Source organism: Cydia strobilella, chromosome 23 (genome assembly GCF_947568885.1).
Source record: "Cydia strobilella chromosome 23, ilCydStro3.1, whole genome shotgun sequence".
Classification (NCBI taxonomy): domain Eukaryota; kingdom Metazoa; phylum Arthropoda; class Insecta; order Lepidoptera; family Tortricidae; genus Cydia; species Cydia strobilella.
Window position 1 is genome coordinate 5,247,934 of NC_086063.1, and position 17,231 is coordinate 5,265,164.

The 17,231-nt window shown below is 36.5% G+C and overlaps 2 protein-coding genes across 2 annotated transcripts; both read right to left on the reverse strand.

The window, feature by feature from the left end:
- Positions 1-1,989: 1,989 nt before the first annotated feature.
- On the reverse strand, positions 1,990-7,987 carry LOC134751702 (probable serine/threonine-protein kinase kinX). The gene is made up of 8 exons (XM_063687147.1): positions 7,967-7,987; positions 6,741-6,857; positions 5,951-6,224; positions 5,363-5,712; positions 4,922-4,971; positions 4,591-4,699; positions 3,031-3,101; positions 1,990-2,011 (listed from the first exon to the last, which is right to left on the reverse strand). The coding sequence occupies exons 1-8, from the start codon at positions 7,970-7,972 to the stop codon at positions 1,990-1,992; spliced, it is 999 nt and encodes a 332-aa protein (XP_063543217.1). The 5' UTR covers positions 7,973-7,987.
- A 2,294-nt stretch (positions 7,988-10,281) lies between these two features.
- On the reverse strand, positions 10,282-16,298 carry LOC134751703 (pro-resilin-like). The gene is made up of 6 exons (XM_063687148.1): positions 16,293-16,298; positions 15,519-15,580; positions 15,255-15,422; positions 12,388-12,535; positions 11,319-11,453; positions 10,282-10,649 (listed from the first exon to the last, which is right to left on the reverse strand). Exons 1-6 carry the CDS (start codon positions 16,296-16,298, stop codon positions 10,479-10,481), a joined length of 690 nt encoding a protein of 229 aa, XP_063543218.1. The 3' UTR covers positions 10,282-10,478.
- Between the last annotated feature and the right edge of the window lie 933 nt (positions 16,299-17,231).

A 17,231-nucleotide genomic window follows, 5' to 3' on the forward strand; every position in this document is an offset into this window, starting at 1 on the left:
TTCTTGACAATTTCAATGCAGTCTTGTACCGGTAGGCTTGTAAATAGCGACTGGACGTCAAAACTGACCATGATCTCATCATCAGTCAATGTTAGGTCTTTAATCTCACCGATGAAATGGTAAGAATCCTTTGTATGCGTGCTAGTGTTACCACGTAATGCTGAGAGGGCTCCCGCGAGGTACTGAGCCAATTTATATGTGGGAGCATCTATCTGGCTCACTATGGGACGTAGTGGGGCACTAGGTTTGTGTATTTTTGGCAACCCATACAACTTTGGAGGCACGGGGCAGTCAGGAACCAGAGATGGGCAAAATGTAATCAACTAACGATTAACGATTAAGATTACAAGAATTAATTGCGACTGACGATTGAAAACGACGATTGATCAATCTTAGTTGTATAGAGTGCAACTAATTTAGTTGCAACTAAATTAGTTGCCGATTGATTTCGGACAACTAAATTTTGTAATCGACTAATTAGTTAGACTATTTTCTCGCGACTAATGTTAGAAGCAAATTGAATAGAATACCTCGGTATGGCTATGTTGACAGACTGATTAGGACATCTTAACGGATGTTTAAAAATAAAATAGTCATGTATTACTTACGATACTTTGACCGTTTCTAAGGAGTGAGATCTGTTCTCACTATTATTTTGCTACTAAAGTAGTGCATCTCTCTGAAATTGGATTAAATTTCTCTTATCTAAGGGTAAATAAGAACTGGGTACTTTGTGCATTAGTAAAATAACACTTAAAAAAACACAATTATATAAATCAAACTTTGTATATTAAATATAAAAGCAACCATGATATGTATTTAGTTAAACTATATGAGGTTGTTTTGTCACCGCGTAACACTAAAAAGAGTTTTACTATTGTCAGAGACAGCAAAATATTGATAGTTTCTATGTCTAAGATTTACTCAGTATCGTATAATTCAAAGTATTAATAATGCACCAACCTACTTTATTGTTTGCGATTTGTAAACAATGCAGTTTTTCGCTATTTGTCGTTATTACCAATATATCGTTATAATAATATTATGGCATTATTTGCATTGTCATTCAAGCATTTCAAATTAAATGTGTATACATAATTTTAGCTCAATCGGATGAAGATATCTGCTTCAAATTAAGTCGCAAAATTCTACCCAAACTAACATAGTTACAACATACGAGTACCTCCGTATGTTACATACATACGTACTTGTAGTTACATATTGCAAGATAAAAAATGCAAAAACGGGCGACTACGTAGTTTTAATATAGATTTAATCGTAAAATTTAGTCGATTGAAACTAAAACTAATTTAGTTGTTAGTCGAACATTCTCACAACTAATTTAATCGCAACTAAATTAATCGCGATTAAAAAATGACGATTGATATTTTTAATCGATTGATTAGTTAACTAAAAGATTAATCGATTAATGCCCATCTCTGTCAGGAACTAAACTTGCAACATTCAGATCAAGGCTGTCCGAGTAATCACTAATTAGTTCTTTAGTGGTTTTCAATACTTTCATAGTCGGGTCCGTCTTTACATGTTTGTAGGTTGTAGTATCCGCTAATAATTCCCTAATTTTCTGGTTATAATCTGAAGTATTAAGTACAACCGTCGCATTTCCCTTATCCGCTCGAAGAATAGTAAGGTCTGGATCATCGCGTAACGTTTTCATACGCGATATAATCCGTTTTCATAGTTTTATTAAACTATCTAATTTAACTATTACATATTTAGTTTCCTCGTACCTATTTGAAATGAAAATTAGAATGGTATAAGTCGGGAAAATGGTGAAAGATCCCGACGGAATAAAAAACAGTGAATATATGTCTCAATACTTTTATTTAAAAGACATAAGTAACATTTGCAATACTAATTACGTACAATATACTATAACCACGAGAATTTTGCCTCTATCGCTTCAATCGGGTTAGCCCTGCCAAGATGTCAAAAGACGTATGTATTTCGTTCCTAGTTTTGACGCGTCTAGTTACCGTTTATTCGGAATCTGAAAATATAAAAATGAAATGAGTTAAAATTTGGTGTTAATTTAAAACATTGGTTTTGTCTAAAATTAAAAAGAGCTTGCACTTAAGTTATTATTATCATATGGCATATCTTGACATGTTACTGCATTATGAAATTAAAATATAAAACTAGAATTCTTAAAATAATCCACGGCTTTTCCAGTCAAGGTCTTGATGTATCCTGAGCTCTTCAATGTTGCCACAAAATTTGGTGTTAGGGCATTCTAGCACTACTAAAGTAAGGACGCCCGAATAATTTCATACATTGACATCATTTTATATCTTTATTGCATGCGCATAGGTTTATTGCTGCCCGCCCCGCTATAATTAGTTAATTAATTAATTATTAATTATCACTAATTATTCCCTCCTGAGTTGATTCGGCTAGGAGGTCGAACCATACTGTTCTATTCGCACTTAAACTATCGTGAGACATATTTCAAAATATTTATCAGTACGGTTTTTACTCACTATTATTTTTAGTCGCTTTTGGCGACATGTTTCGGATTCTTTGTGAATCCATCCTCAGGCACGAGTGTCCGCGGCGGTTGTACGTCGTGCACTGTCAGTGCAAAGAATCCGAAACATGTCGCCAAAAGCGACTAAAAATAATAGTGAGTAAAAACCGTACTGATAAATATTTTCATACTGTTCTACGTCAGGGATGGCCAGGGGGCGCCACAAGCCCTCAAGAAATTGTCATATAACTTGGAAATTTCGATCCATGCCACCGCGACCGGGTGGCCGAGCGGTTCAGGCATCTGTCGCGTAAACGGACGACGCTGGTTCGACTCCAGGACACTGAAGGCCTTGGTCGTGTTTTCCTTCGTATATGACATTTCTCGTTTTGTAATTTTAATAGCAGTGTGTACTTGAAATAACACAAATTAAAATATTTTCATAGAAAGTAATTTAATTTTGTTCTTAGAGAATTACTCCCACACTATTTACTAGTAAAGTAAGTACTTAAAGTGTATGTAAAAAGTCTCTAAGTAGGTACCTTAATTTAGGAGAGAATCTTCGCCTCCTTGTCTCGTTGCTCTCAATTTTCTGCTCCTCTTCGGTCTGTTCCTGTACAGAATACAGTCAAAATAAACTTTTCAATATTTAAAAAAAAACAACTGTATTAACAATTAACAGTTAATGATAATATTCTACTGATAGTTTAAATGTGATAGTTTGTGTAATTGTTGTTATACAGAAAAATTGCTTGATAGATTTAAATAAGATTTTGTTTTGACAATACGTAGTTTACCTAAAGACATAGGATACTTTTTATCTCGAAATTCATCTTAAGAAATGCAAGTTGAAATCCAGAGGCTATCATGGTTGCATTTTTATCACATGTCATGCGTCACTTTCGCACTTATATACTTGTTAGAACGTGACAGGTATGTTGACAGATGATAAAAAACCGACCATACCCTACAGTACGGCATAACTAAGAGAAAGGTATGCGGGCAGTTGCACGACTTTATATCGGATAAAACCATATTGATAGAAATTTGTTCCCACATAATGAGAAGGGGAGATGAAAGCCTTGAAAAGTTGATCATTGTTGGTAACACGGAAGGCAAACGAGGCCGGGGACGGTCTCCAACTAGATGGAGCGATTAAGTAAAAGGGCTCCCATCCTCAACCAACTTTTGCTCAGTCGTCAGAGACGCGATGAACCACCGATGGAGGCAGATCATAAAAACCAGGTGTGGAGCATCCACATCCACCGATAACCATGATCCTCAGTAACGAGGGAGCGACCACAGAGGGAGAAAGAGTAAGTATAGGTACATTATTATTATTATTATTATTCAGAGCCCACTGTGTCCCACTGCTGGGCAAAGGCCTCCCCCCTCTTTTTCCACTCGTCTCTGTTTAATGCTATATCCGGCCAGCCTGTCAAGAAGGAGTCCAAGTTATCCCGCCATCGCCGACGAGGTCTGCCGGATCCCCGGTTAGACTCGTGGGGCTCCCACTCCGTGGTTAACTTGGCCCACAAGTCATCCGGCATTCGGCAGACATGACCAGCCCAGTCCCATTTCAACTTGGCCGCTTTCCGAGCTACGTCTATTATTTGAGTCTTAGAGCGCAGCGTGGTGTTTCGGACTCGATCTCTTAATTTTACACCTAATATGCTGCGCTCCATAGCTCTCTGGCAAACCCCGAGTTTGGACTTCTGAGCTTCCGTCAAAGACCAGGTCTGAGCACCGTAGGTGAGAACTGGAAGTACGCACATGTCCATAAGCCTACGCTTGAGTGACAGAGGTAGGTCTCCCTTCATCAGGTGTTTCATTGACCAATAGCTCTTCCAGGCGTTTTCGGTGCGTCTTTGGACTTCTTTGTCCTGCCGCGCCTGGAAAGAGACTATTTGGCCAAGATAAAGGTATTCTTGGACATATGCGATGTGTTCTCCGTTTATCTCAATCCTACGTTTTGTGCTGTTAGTCATGACCTTGGTTTTTGACATATTCATCTTCAGTCCAACCTCGAGGCTTGCGTTGCTAAGGTCTTCTAGCATGTGACTTAAGTATAGGTACATACAAAAAAAAATTAATTATAGTACCTGCACAAGGCCTTCAGTCCTGACGAGATCCTCAGCTTGAGGGGGTCCGTACTCCCTGAAGCCAGGGGGTCCGTATTCCAGGAAACCTTCAGTAGCTTGCTCCACGGAACTGAAATGTGAAAAGACTTTATTACAATTTTCAAAGTTAGTCATGAGAATGATGCCTCTATAACTCTCGTAGAGAATCTTGAAAAACCTCTTAGAAATAAAAAGTAGTCTGGCAATTTTGATAAAATCTATAATAAACAATGTAAAAAAACACGAAAATAGAATTCTATATACTTAAAAGAAGAAAAAGAAGAGAGAAAATTTACGCTTACTCGTAACTTACCCTAAAACTTGCACAGATTTCACATCAACTGCTTCGTCGTTGGTTTGAACCTGTAAAAACATATAATTTAAAATAATTAATAACGTCAATGTGACTGACGACAAGGAAGCTTAATCCACGTATCTACTGAATAGTACTAGATTTTGCTCTAAGTGCATATATTACAAATTCTGCAACGATATTCTCCTGTAAACTAAGTATTCGAATCCAAACCAATTCTAAATTTGTAATTTGGATTACAAAATTTTGGATTTTAAAATTGTAATTTGGATATGGAAGAGCGGTGCCTCCTAGCACAGGTTATTTTGTAAATAACTTAAAAGGAGACACCAGCCACTATAATATTTGTAAAGTTTTTGAATGAAATAAAACAATTTTGATTTTTTTGATTTTTTTTCTAAATGACATTAATAACTATTTGACAAATGCTAAAAAGCTTACCTGTTGAGCTTTAATTTCCTTTTCCAAATTAGTAAGCGCCTCAACCACATTTTGCACTCCTTCAACTGTCCGGACCTCAGCTGGACTGACCTCTTGTACTTCCTGAACTTGACTGACTTGCTCAACTTGTGAAGATTCAACGTTACTATCTACTTCAATTGTTTTAACTTCGGTAACCTGAGCAGTAGCTGCTTCTACTTTTTCAGTTGTCGCTTCTTGGATTTCTACTGTTTCTTCAATGGCTTGAACATCAATAGCACGTCCTTGAGGTATATTTTGTACAGTTTCCGTGGTTTTTTCTTCATTAATTTCAGTTACTGCTTCTTCAATGGCTTTTTCTTCTGCGGTTACTGAAATAAATAAAAATTGAAATTCATAATTAGGCCCAATATTTCAGAATACTTTATTGTTTTTATAACTGAAAGCAGCGTAAAAGTAGCAATTAACTATTTTTACGTAGTATTCTTAAAATTAATTTCCGGCTGCTCTATAATGTTATCAGTGTCGACATTATTAGCTTGACTAAAAGTGTTTACCAATTATAATCAACAGTTTTATAAACAGTCACTAAAACAACACTAAAATTACCTTCAACAGCATCTACAGCAGCTTCAGTAGCTTCCTTAGCTTCTTCAACGGCTGTAACTTCCCCGGCTTCTTTCACTTCGCCATTGACCTCTTCAGCAAACTTAGCCTCAATAGCAACGAAGGCCTGCTCGGTCTCGGTCTCTGGAAGGGCCTGGCTGGTCAGGTCTTGGGAGACCTCGACCACTTTGGGAGGACCGTATTCGCGGAGGGCATCTGAGCTTGATGCTTCGGATTCATTGAGGATCACGTCTTGTAGAGGATTTTCTGATGATTTCTGCAAAATGTGAAATGAGAAATTAATTGAGATTACTATTGGTTTGAAATGAATTTGTTCTTGTAGTCATGTCATACGTATTTTTTATTATCGTGGTCATTCATTTATTTACTTATATTAATTTTGCCACTGAATTAAATAAAAGGCTAAATTTTTTGAAAAAAAATAATTGAAAAAGTTTTCCCACATTGAGATGTTTCAAGGAATTATTTCAATATAAGTAGTTTTTAGTTTTATTTCATTGCTTTAATTTCATTTCTATTAGTAATGATTGTAATTATTAGTTAAGTATATTTTGCTTAAGTGTAATTTGTATTAAAATTTTATTAAGCATATTTGTGAAGTAAATCTAATTATTTAATATCAGATTATTTAATATCTCGGTATATATTTTAGTATATTTTAGTATCAATGAACAGAATTGATAACAACAGAGGAAAAAGAATATAAACATTAAAACATTCGGAAAATACAAAGTTACATAAATATTATCTAAGGTTAAATAATATGTATCACCTGAACCTCTGAAGGCAAGTAAAAGGCAGGACCCTGAGGTCTCCAGCCGCTCGGGAGGTAAGGTCCAGACCCTGAGCTGGATACGGATGCCACCGCGAAGATTACTAGAGCAAGGACCTGGGAAAAATACATTTATTACATTTGTTTTTCACCCTGTAAAGCGTGCAACTAATGCGATATTTGTTTTAAATATTGTGGGCCAATGCACTAATCTTTATTATACATTTGCTTCGATAAAAAATGAATAGATAATACTCCTTTTATTTAAATTTTACTAAACTAAAAATAGTTATACTTAGGACCACTTGCGCGTTCCAGGGTTAGCCAACTAGCTCAAAGTTCACCGTTTATACAGTACAGTTTAACCCTGTGGTATAAACGGTTAACTCCGAGTTAGTTGGCTAACCTTGGAACGCGCAAGTGGCCCTTAGTATAACAATTTTTGGATTAACCCTTAAATGCATGATTTTTTCTTTTTGTCTGGAATTAATATATGTCTTACATAATTGTTTACTGATTCTAGGAAAAATAAAAATAAAAATTAAAACATCGATTTTCACTGCTTAACCAGTATTAGAAGTTACATAGGGTGAATAATAATTTATGTAAATTTATACAATTATTGGTAAAAGATATATCAAAAATCTTACTACCATTAGAAATTTATACTATTTGTAATATACCTATAATAAAGATTTTAAATATAAATAATTACAAACCCCGAAAAAACCGCCTAAATTACATATTAAAAATCATTAAATTTTCCCAATTTTCCGCACTTTCGTGTTAAAAGAAATGTAATTTTTTTAAACTTAAATACTGCGCAAATTTGAATAAAACAACGGAAAGCGTATTAATTTACGATCAAAATAATTATACAGGACCAAATAGAGTTTACCTAATTATGCATAAAATTATATGTTTTTTGTTGTGTACATACATACATCACTATGCATTCAAGGGTTAATAACATTTAAATAGTTTTTATTATCATTTGGGCCAAACATGGAAATAGAAGTTACATTGATAACATAAAAGAAATTGTCCGCTTTTTTAAACTTTAACGTATACTCGTTTTTTAAATCGATTTATGTGTCCGGTAGGTCACATTTAAAAATAAATAACTATCACAAAATCAACTTTGTATGAAGCACTATATGGAGTTTAACTCTTTAATTTAAAAAGTATCACAAACACTAACTACATATTAAATTAATTAAACGCACCTTCATATTGCTATTGGTTTGCCTGAGATCAAGGAACACCGAATGATATCTGATCACAGAAACGTCATCATTTTATACTCATTTTTACCCATAAAAACACAAGGCTATACTCAACAAATATTTGAAAATATTTAATTGGTGTTTGATCTGATTATGCAATTATTAATGCGAAAAATCGTTCAGCACCCACTATTATAACATGATCTTTAATTTGGAAAAATCACCAATTAAATTACGGTCTATCTATTTTGGTGATTGAATACGAATTGAACCATCAATATATCTTGACCTTTAAATCCGTACAACCTTTATAAATATACTAGCTTACTTTACCTGGACACTTTACTTAGTAGTATAAGTTGACAAAATTATCTTGAACCTCGCTATGTATGGATGATGTGTAGTTTAAGTGTTTGTTTATTTTGGTATAGTTTATGTAGTTTGATGATACCAAGGTCAATATGAATCCATATTCTCATTAAAACTCTTGGTCTCATTGATTTAATTGAATATATGGTTGTATTTAATATACCTAGTTACAGAAAGGCTAATATAACGTCCGATGTAAAGAACCTAAAGTATAGTGTACATAATCCGATGTTGATGAAATTTAGTATGTAATAAACTAAAGAGGGTACAGCCAGGAAATTAGAAGAAAACAAAAGATGTGGCGCGCCGAACAATACATATGGCCGGAAGGCGGAAGGTAATAGAAATCGCACCGGTATACCTTTTATCACAATTACTCAGTTACTCTGTTTCAAATTTTGTTCGTCAGATCTCTCGCTATTATACTGCTACAGTAGGTATATATGGGTATTCGACTAAAAATTAATTAGACTTGTTTGCTAGGATTTTGCTCTTGAGCTAACTTTAACCTTTAAAGTTTTAGTTGGAGTCTGCCCATGAAAATATAGTCTTGTACCAAGCGAATTTTTTCATGGCATTTTCTTTTAATTAAAACGTAAACATTCAATTATCAATAAATATATAAAAACTACAATTATTTTGCGTAGGCCCGTCATAAGCTCTGGGGATGAACAATTTAACATACTTTACTATAAACTGTAATAGATGTCATATATTAAAGAAAAAGTGACGAAGCCCTCCAGTGGATTCGAACCGGCGTCTAGCTACCGCGGCTATGAACCCCTAGGCCACCTCGCCACGGCGGTACCCGTCCCAATTTCTCGACTATATGCCATCTTAGTAAGACTAGGCGTCTTTGACCAACTTAGGGCAAGCAGTGCGCGCTTGCAGCCTTGCACCTTCTATACGAATTCCTTACGGAATTACGGCCTTCACCACTGGAGGGCTTCGTCACTTTTTGTGTTATATGATATCTATTACAGTTTATAATTTATATATAGTAGTGTGACTACTTAAAAAACACAAATCAAAATATTTAACAAAATTATTTTGTTTTGTTTCCAATGTTGTTTATAGACTTTACTATTTTTGAAAATCTACCAAAGTGCAAGGGTGGGAGATGTCGGAATGACACGCGAGCGAAATCGCCGGCATAGTTAGTTGTCAAAAAAAATTCTGACCCATTTCTGAACCAAGATCTTAAAATTATTAAACAAATAAGGCGATGACGAACAGACAGTCGTGTGAATCAATATTTGATAATTTTACGCACAAGCGCGGTTTATTTGAGATCAATTTGCTCTTATTATCATTAATAGTTTGAGCATTCAAAGGCTTTAAAGTTTAAAGGTTCCGTTTGTTACTTATTATTTTATGCAAAACATTAGTTTATGTGACTGATACATAATAAAACACGATTTGGGTATAAGGAACTAACTGAAAGCGAGTTTTATAAAAACATCACACGAGTGTTTACTAATGCCCAATTATGTACTTAAAGTTTCATACACTGCTTTATCGGCATACATAGTTTGTCAAAGGACTCATTTCAAACATAGACAGTACAGTAGACATACTATCTTTGTCTTACACTAGTACTAGCTAGCACCCAAAAGAAAAGGATGAGTATAGTTTTTTTTTGTTTTTATTTACTGTCAATTTGTTTTGAACAACTATACGTTAAAAGCTCTAATATGTGTTCAGGAACAGCATGGCATGGCACGACCGCCAACCGCCATTGTGGCATTAGATTACACACTCCATGAAGCGGAAAAAGAAGTCGTAGAATGTATGCGTTCCCTTACAATCCATGACTTCTCTTTCTGCATCCTCACAGACTACTAGAAATTAAGTTAAGTCCTTTGTTTTTAAAGGTAATCGAAACTTGAATAATAAAAAATAAAAATAAAACCCATCATAGAGGATTTATGATACTGGATAGAATTAAACCAAGTTAATTTGGTGAAAAAATTAAAATTTATTTACCTATTCACAAAAACAGCCAGCTCGTGCCAGCAATACAATAAATCAAATAGAATAATATTTTTGTATTTTCACATTTGCGCTTAAACATAAATTCGTACCAAGCCATTTTACAAGGCAAAATGAGACCTAAGATAATAAAAACAAAGTTTGAATTGAGTCAGTAGCCGTTAGAGCGGGCGTTGCCATGGTTGCCTTTGCCGAAACTGTCATGGCCGCTGCGCGCGTTGTTGGCATTCGAGTCGTAGCCTCCGGAGCGAGCGGACGCGTCGGTATCTTCGTAGGAAATGTGGGGTTTGAAGCCACGCTCATCGGCTTCGTAGCTTACAGTCTGAAAAAGGGATTAGATTCGTGATTGAAGTCTTCATAAAAGTTAAGGAAGAAAAATGTAAAGAAGAGACATCTGTTACTGCTGTAAGAGGAAATTTCTTTTTTAAGGTTTCTACAGACTTTGCAAGCGATTTTAGTTAATTGCTGGTTTAACAGCAACGAATTCAATCGATCGATAAAATGCGCAGGCGTATCGATAAAGCTTGGAGTTAAATACTTTAGTCGTATCGGGTTTCGGGTTAAGTATTAAGTACCAATTTGTTAATCCAGTCTATTGTGAGCCCACCGAATCGAACTTAACAATTACGATGAGAGATGTGTATGGTGAATTGAATGGTGAGATTCAGCTAGATGATGGATGTAACGATAGATGGCCAGATCGTTATATTTATAAACCTTTCACCTAATTTAGAAACCACTTGTCTTGGCTTCTTGGATTCTCTGCTGAAAGTTTATGTAGTATGCAACAAAGATAATCAAGATATTCCAATGTAATAGTCGTTACATTTGTAAGTTACGCATAGGGATAGGGACCCAACCGGCCTAATCCTGCAATCGAAATTTAAATAGGTAATGTATGGATATAGTCAAGTGAGTTTTCGTAGAATCTGCAATCCCGATTTTTTTTTACTTTTCTAGGCCGCCTGGACGGACATACAGAATCCTTTACCTGTTTCCTGCCATCAGGCAGTACAACATGGTACTCCCCCTCGGCCCTCTCGTCTTGCCTCTCCTCGTGGTGACCGAAATCCGTGCCCTCCTCGAAATCATTCACCATATACCCGAAGTTGTAGTTGGCCGGCTCCTGCACAGAATTAAGCATAAGTACTCATGACCACAGACTAGCAAGTTACGAGGAAATATTTCTCCAAATTATCAGATTCAAAATATGTTATATTGTCAAAGTCCCGTATGTTTTATGGTGTTGGGACTTCATGGTTATTTCACTAGTCTTTGGTTTTACTATATTTTATCAGTAGCTCAGTACTTATACTTATTCTGTTAGACCCCACATAGCCTATTAAGTTTTATGAGCTACCTACCGTAAGGCTTACTTCTTATTGAGGCGGAGATGAGAGGAGACGTGAGGGAATTACATTGAAATGGCATTGGTTCTAATCCAGCGGAGCGGAGACGAGTTGTAGATTTTCACCAATGGTATTGGTTAATTGTCGCACGTCTCTTCACATTCTCTCTATCTTCGCCTCAGTGGAAAGACAGTCTAACATAATTCGTCTATGAGGGGCCTTAATTCGTTGAAGCATGTTACTAATTGGAATGGTATGAAAATGGTTCGTTTTAAAATGATTGACGACTGAATATATGCGACGTTTTCAACCAAAATGCACCACATTGCCGCTTGTTGATAAGGTTGATTTCTAATTGAAGCTAAATGGAAATAGCGCCTTACTGACAAGCGACAATAAGTACCCTTTTGGTTCAAATGACACATATTTAACCAGTTAAGTGCGACGTAAGTGCGTGAACAACGGTTCACTCTAAAATCTAAACAATAAGTACCTACGTATGGTCAGGTCAGATGAGATGAGCATATCGGTTAATTTATTTTGTCCCGAGAATATGATAATTCCATGAAAATAGGTATCCTTACACCACCATACTTTAATTTTAAATTTTACTCTAGGTAATTCAACGCCTCTACGAACCTTCAGTGTTCAAATTCGTGTTCGTGTTCTTATTCATTAATGATTTCAAAATATATTGAAAGCTGTACTTACCCCGCTCTCCTCAAGAGCGTTCCTTCCAAAAGCGGCAGCATTATGGTCGTACCCTTGTTGTTCCTGGCCGAATCTGGCCTGAGCCTTTCCGTGGCCGTGGGAGCCGTGGCCGATACCACCGACACCACCGAGACCACCGAGTCCACTCCTAGAACAGTAAAATTTCAATTAATGTATCCAGGGCCAGATCTAGGGTAGAGCGAGTGAAGCGGCCGCTCTAGACGCCGGATGGCAAGGGGGGCGCCAAAATGGCAAATGAGAAAAAAAAGGTAAAAAGCTTTAACGAAGGGCGCCAAAACCCCAATTCGCTCTACCCTGATCAAGGACTCGGGCCGGCACTGAATGTATCTGTCGCTTGGCCTAGTCTAGTTAGGAGTGAGTTGGCCTATGAGACATGCTGTTCCTGAGTACAAATCCCGGTAAAATTTTGTTTAGGAGTTTAGTTTATAGGAGGCAAACGAGCAAACGAATCGCCTGTTGGTAAGCAATTATTACACCTGCAAGTCCTGCAACACGATAGGGGTTGTAAGTGCGTTGCCGGCTATTAAGATGAACGAATACTCTTTTCTTGAAGCTTTTCTCGGTCAGGAAATAACTTGGGCGATAGTTCATTCCACAGTTATTGCTGTTTATGTGCTCTGAATAAATGTATATTTTTCTTGAGTTATGTATGTTTTATAAGGATTTGTCTATTATATTAAAGATTACTTAGCATGGGCGTAGCCAGCATTTTTTAAGGGGTGGGGCAGAAGTAGGGGAGGCTGTTTCAACCGTACCCTGTTACCATAAAGGGTACGGTTGAAACAGCTCGAATATTTTCGATCTACAGGAGAGTGAGGGTTAGGGGAAAGAGGAGCGGATAAATTTAGTACTATGCCTTATGGGAAACGGTCGAAGAGATAGTTCAGATCCGGAAACCGCCATCAACTTTTAGTATGTTGTTGGGCATGGTATTGGGTCTCCAAAACTTGAAAATGACCAATTTGGATTTTTTATACTTTAATGCAGTTGTTCTGGCAAATACCTATATTTTGGTACAATTTTTTTTTCATTTTTGGTCTGATTTTTTTTGTTGATATCAGTGTATGGCTTGAGACATCATCTTTAATATTGTAGTACATCGCTTTAACGTCCGACTTTTGGTTTGGTTGTAAAACCCAAATAATCGTTTTTTTTTTACGTCATTTTGATTTCTTTTGTAAATTGCTCTTAAACTACTATTGTAGTACAGTGTAGAAATTAAATATAGAATATTTAATTGGCTTTCATTTAATACCCCACATGTGTATGTGCAATGCAGTTTGGGAGCAATATGGAATATTCGCAAAGAGGCGGGAGTCATTCCGCTGAAGTAGATGGCCGGCGCCGCTGTCTCCCGGCAGTTTTGGAAACCCAATACTAAATAACATATTAAAAGTTGAAAGCGGTTTCCGGATCTGAACTATATTCCCATAAGGCAAATCATATTACGATTGAAAGATTTTTTTTCGATTCGATACTTTTACGGAGTATTTCAATTATTAGTTTTAGTGTACGTAGGCTGTTTTGTTTCGAACCCTGGTTTATTTTTATTGGTAAACCAGGGGTTGAGTACAGTAGTAACAGAAAAAAAAATTCCTTACTACCTTGTAGTTGTGAGAATAGCACAAGACTAGGGTAGATTTAATAATTAATAGCTACTAACAAGGAAGAAAAAAAGCCTGTAAATAATGTAACTTCAGGCCTGTCCAGACGGAGACAATTTTTCGCTAATCTGATTAAATTGTCCTTTCAAATCAGGCCGTGCGGACGCAAACACCAATTTGGCTCGCCGATTATGACCGATATTACCGATAAAATTTTAATCGTTTAAATATTTTTTATTTTTTAAATATTTGAGCGTTCTAAATTGAACGAATGCCCCTAAACGCGAATACTAGCGTCATAAATTGGTATTCTTGTGTATGCACCTCAATTTTTTCAGTAATATCGGTCATAATCGGTGGTCGCGTTTGCGTCCACACCACCTGATTTCATCAGACAATTAAATCAGATTGGCTAAAAATTGCTCCCGTCTGGACTATCTTAACTTCGTCCGGAAATAACTCTAATAGACAAAAAACTAGAAACTATAAAAGACACGATCTCTGTGCATGCGCGCTCGATTCGCGAAGTAATTTTTAAATTACCTAAATTAATATTTAATTTTCTGGTCAGAGACCAGAAGCGGTCAGGGATCAGGGTGGGGCAACTGCCCCACCTTGCCCCACCGTGGCTACGCCCAAGACTAAGTAATACTTAGTCTTGTTTGCAGGGACAACGTAAGATTTTGATGACGATGATGATGAACATTCGTAAACCATAACTTTTTGCTTTGCCATATTTTTCGAGGGTAACACGACCGGCAATGTGTATATTCAAAACGAAATTTATAAAGTCAAATTATGAGTGTTTGCATATATTTTATAAATTAGGTACATCAGGTACATGCTTCAGCCCCTGATATAAAATTTGCAGAAGTGCTAGTCCATCACATTCAAGCTTATAAAAACCAATTTGTATCAAGCAGAATGCATCTGCGAGCGATACTACAAATTTTTATATCAAAGGCAAAATGGAAATTTTATCCTTTCGGGCTTCGGTAACTCAGTTAGGTAAAGCCTGGCCAGGAATATATGATCACGCGCCATGTTGCGGAATTTCACTGGAACTAATATTTTCATACTATACTGAACTGTCACCCTATACATGAAAATAACAGCGCCATCTTGACAATGATCATATATTACTGGAAGGTTGCAAGTTTGCCCGCAGCGGTGACGTGACGTTTTCCATTTTTTCTCAAATAAAAAGGTTTCAAATTTACAATTTTCGCAATTCTCAATTACCTAGCAAATCCATTGCCCTGCGCCGCATGCCCATGGCTCCCGTGGCCGGCCTGGAGCCCATGGTCGTGCCCATGGTCCAGGCCACTCCTGGCTGCGATGACGCCGGAGCCCTGAGGACCACCACTAGGGTAGCCACCGCTGCGGCCAGCGGCGGGGGGAGGGAGGTAGCTGAAATAATACAACATTTTGTGAGCCTTGTTTATATATCCTAGATAGAAAACACTTGACTTCAAAAAATAGAAAAGAGAGAGAGAGAGCCTTTACCTATTAGACGGAGGTGGTTCAGCTAAGGTAATGGCCACCAGAACGGTTGTTGCAATAATAGACTGAAACAAAAAAAAAATATTTTTTTTATTTAATAAATAATTTTCTGTCAAAAGATGAAAATAGTAAAACAGTATTGTTGTAATAAGAATATTACGCGAAACTCTGCGTAGGGGGCGCCACTACCACAATCTGAGGGCCTATCGCGAAACAAGAAAATAGAAATTTCGTTATTTAACATCTCTGTCACTCTTATACATTCGAGCGATGAAGAGGCAGATATCGAAATTTCGGATTCGCGTTATTCGCTGTAAACAAACCGCCTTGATGCATCAATGTCATGTTTTATTATCTCTGAAAACTTGTCAAAAACCTGTTAATAGTACAGTATGTATAAGTTACTCTATGGTTTACTAAGAAGGCTAGTGCTGCACTCTGATGGCAGAACATTGTAGTTATATCCCCTATTGAAAATAATAACATTATATAACTCTTGCAAACAAAAGAATAGCGCCAAATATGCACAGATTTCGGGCCGATTTCATCGTGTTGCTATTTAAGAAAAAAAATACAAAAAGATTTTTTATAAAAATTTTGCTTCTCTTGCAAATGTATTGTTTTCTTTTATTTCAGATTAATAATAATTTCTATTACTCATTTAGATTTTCACTCACAGTTTTTATGACGTCTTTTGAAATTATTAAATTTTTGTCTTTAACTTTTATATTTATTATAAGTGTTATATTATAGGTTCCAAAATAAGATTCACACTACCTTCATTGTTGCTAAACACAGAACACAGATGTCACAGTGAATGTGCTAATGTCACCATCTCCGAAGCTTTTATACAAAGTTCTTCCCATACTACCTAACAACTCACATCTGCCACACTAAAACAGCTCTCTATTACATTGTATGAAGGTTCTGTATAAGGTATGTACATGTACAGTTGCCATCAGATATATCGGAGCGGCCGAATTGCTCAAAAATATATCACGCACTTTATCGCCTTGACAATAGAGGCTTGTTCTGATATTTGAGAGCATTTGGCCGCTCCGATATATCTGATTGCGACTGTAGGAATGTGAAGGCTAATATGTCACATATGCCACGATAAAATAGCTCTTATTACATTGTCTGAAGGTCCATAGGGTATGTAGGTGTAGAGGTAGGGGTTAAAAAATTACAGGTGATTAGATAAGAAAAGAACTTTCAAGGTATAGCGGTAGAGGCGCAGGGAAATAAATGGAGTCGTGACTAAAAAAGTGTATATGTGTGCAGTGGACCAAAAATAAGTTGACTAAGATTTTTTAAAAACTGTATTAGCTGTAAACTATAATACTATCTTTTTCAAGATTTTTTAAATTATTAAAACGGAGTAAAACATGTCAAGCGATTTTCGACTTAAAATACTGGTGAGATGAAACTTCAGGTGCATACGAAACTTGGATGATAATGCAGGTATATGGTACAATCGAGCTGATCTGATGATTCCTATGGTCACCTCCTGTGGCCATAGGAACTCTGTGATAAAACAACGCAACCTAATTTTGTCTTTGGGTTTGTTACGATTATCTCGATGAGTATTAGCTGCCTGTTGCAAGAAAAGTACAGTCAGCGATAAAAGCTTGTATCAAAAACCGGACAAGTGCGAGTCGGACTCGCCCACCGAGGGTTCCGTACTTTTTAGTATTTGTTGTTATAGCGGCAACA